A 2,800-nucleotide genomic window follows, 5' to 3' on the forward strand; every position below is an offset into this window, starting at 1 on the left:
TCCCTTCATCGGCACTCCTCTTCCGAACAGACAGGAACGCTGGCGGTTGGAGCGTCACAGCTGCCTGTGTGTCTTCGGGCTGATGGGCATGTCCAGCATCTACTCCCTGTCCTCGTTGGCTCAGATCAGTAGTAATTTACAGCAAGAGAATGAGAGGAGACGGGGATGAACGTAAGAACAGACCACACGACGGCAGGGTGGGGCGTGTGTGTGTGTGGGGGGGGGGGGGGGGGGGGCAAAGGAATGTCTGATTTTTAAGGATGGGAGGATTAAAAGAAAGAAAACAGTAAGAACAGCTCTTTGAAGGAAGATTAGTGTCGGTCTGTTACAGAATGAACTTCTGCCCGAGCAGAGAATTGTGGGGAGGGGAGTCTGTGGACGGAGGGAGGAAATGGAGGGAGAGAGATTAGTGCCACTCCAAAAATGACAGAGTGAGAGGAGTGAACGAAGGAGTGTGTGAAAGGGTGTGTGTGTGCATGTGTGTCTATTTACATATGTGTGCACAGCCCCGTACAGGAGATAACGGTCCTGGAGCCTCATGTACGTGTGCATACTTTCAGATGTGGGGAAGGCAGATCTATTGGTTATTAGCTGAGGGGGTCATTGTGTTATCGTGTGAGGAGAAACAGAGAGGAGGAGACGAGGACGAGGAGGGGACAGCTTGCTTGGGGACAGGCGGGACCTCGCGGAGCTGGGACTCCTGTAAAAGAATCTGAACATGGATTCTTTATGTTACAACTTAAACCAACCAGAGACTTTCCATGACTAGAACTCTCCTAGTGGGAGACGCCAAATGCTAAATACTTCTAACGCTAAATACTAAAGGTGTTTATTTAAAATAGATTTGTCACTAGAGTAGAGTAAACACCACAACCACAGAGCATCATATGGGCTCTTACCTTTCCCCCGCTCTACTGCAGCAGTCGCTGGATGGCAGTCATATGAGAGAGAGAGAGAGAGAGAGAGAGAGAGAGAGAGAGAGAGAGCGAGAGAGAGAGAAGGTAAGCTCCTTCACTGTTTTTGGGTAAAACTCCTCTGTTGGGGGTGGAGGTGGTAGGTGCAGATGGAGAGGATTCACCATTACTCAGACAGAAAGGGCGTGACAAATGAGCACGGCCTCTGTAACCCCAAAATACAGCTCCATGCAAATCCCTTTAAAGGTCGCATCCCGGGAAAAAGAGAGCAAGAAAGTGAACTGAGAAGATTAAGCGTTCTGTAGCACCAAGAAGAGGTCTGGGGGAGAGAGAGAGAGAGAGAGAGAGAGAGGGGACTAGGTAAGGGAAAGACTGCAGGAACAATAGGGACAGAGCGACAGAGCGAAACAGAGGAGAGGACAGACGAGAGAATGGGGGAGGCGTTGGAGACTGGAGCGCCGAGGTGGAGCAGGGGTCAGATGAGGACAGGAAGACAGCGGAGCAGAGAGGTCGTTTGAGTCCGAGTGTCACGCTCTCCATGGCAGAGGGCAGGGAAGGAGAAAAGCACACACAGACAGAACAAGAAAGAAACTGAGCATGATGGACAGAGGGGAGAGAGAGCGAGAGGGAGGTAAATATAAAGAGCTTTTAGGATGAAAGCCGTCTTAAAGTGTGAAAGTATTAAATAAATACATAAATAACAACAAAAAAAGCACTCCACGTCTAGATGTGTCCAGGTAGTGAGGTGCCACTGTTCAGAAACACTGCTGGTTTAGAAGATGCACAGATTTGAACAAAAGAGCAAGGAGAGAGAGAGAGAGAGAGAGAGAGACTTATTTCTCTCTATGTTCTAATATAGAATGCTTTCACATATCATTAAAACTATTTGTATTGAACAAGTGAACACACTCCTCCAGTAGGGTGTTTACAGTTTGTCTAAGGCAATAAAACACCTGTAGTGTGGAAGCGAGAGGCAAACAGAAACTGTAAACACATGATTTAAATCCCCTTCCTGTGTTCCCAAAGGCCTACGTGAATGCACGCGTGTACGTTGGGCTGTACACCAGTTTCACATGCATAACTTTTTTTTTTTTGTAATTGTATAAACAATTAATCTGAATCACAGAAGCGCAAAGCCCATGAAAGAGGCCAATTCCAAACAAACCTGTTCGTCTTTAAATTAAACAGTAAATCAAGCACATCAACACCATGAGGGAAAGGTTTGGAAGTCATCAGGTTATTCCTGAATCACACCCTAATAAAACACACTAAGAAAATACACTCAGAAAAAAAGCACCACAGTAACAGAAAACGCACAAGAACAAACCAATATAAAGACTTTCAAAAGGATAAAAATTTTTTCATTTAAAAGGCATTTGCCTTCCAGTTTGTTACATTACAATTTACAGCTGAGCCTCAGTAGAAATACCAAAAATGACAAATACGTAACGTTTATATTTTCAATGTAATTTTTTTTTTTTGCCTGAAGAAACCTAATAAGATTAAAAACTACATTTTGATAGAGACAGTCTGCCTTTTATATTTATTCTTATTTTCAGAGATAAAAACTTACATATTTTTGGAATTTCTACTTTGTTTAGGAACTATAAAATAAAAGATAAATACTGAATAAAAAATTGTTGTGTGCGTTGACTTTTGAGCTGAAACTTGATAAATTCTGGTGGAACCAAAATGGCGTCTCGTTTACATTTTCTTCCCTAAAATGGCTGCACTCCCCACCAAACTGAATTGCCACTGCCACAGCATGCACAGCGAACAAGGCACGCAAAAGATGGTGCGAGGGATGTGAAAGGGAGCGAGAAAACATCCCTCCGGTCCGATTCAACCCGCCGTTTCAGATGGGACCGGCGGGAGGAAAAAAAGAG

The 2,800-nt window shown here is 44.6% G+C and overlaps 1 protein-coding gene across 1 annotated transcript in view; it reads right to left on the minus strand.

Moving 5' to 3' along the window:
• Positions 1–216: 216 nt before the first annotated feature.
• The window catches only part of si:dkey-246i14.3 (ephrin-A4), a 29,536-nt gene continuing 26,952 nt past the window's right edge, over positions 217–2,800 (minus strand). The window contains exons 4-5 of the mRNA XM_026996314.2: positions 900–926; positions 217–712 (exon numbers count right to left, since the gene is read on the minus strand). Of these exons, the coding sequence (XP_026852115.1) occupies positions 609–712; positions 900–926 (131 nt within the window). The 3' untranslated portion in view covers positions 217–608. The remainder of the gene's footprint in view (positions 713–899; positions 927–2,800) is intronic.

The sequence above is a fragment of the Electrophorus electricus genome, chromosome 10, assembly GCF_013358815.1.
Source record: "Electrophorus electricus isolate fEleEle1 chromosome 10, fEleEle1.pri, whole genome shotgun sequence".
NCBI lineage: Eukaryota > Metazoa > Chordata > Actinopteri > Gymnotiformes > Gymnotidae > Electrophorus > Electrophorus electricus.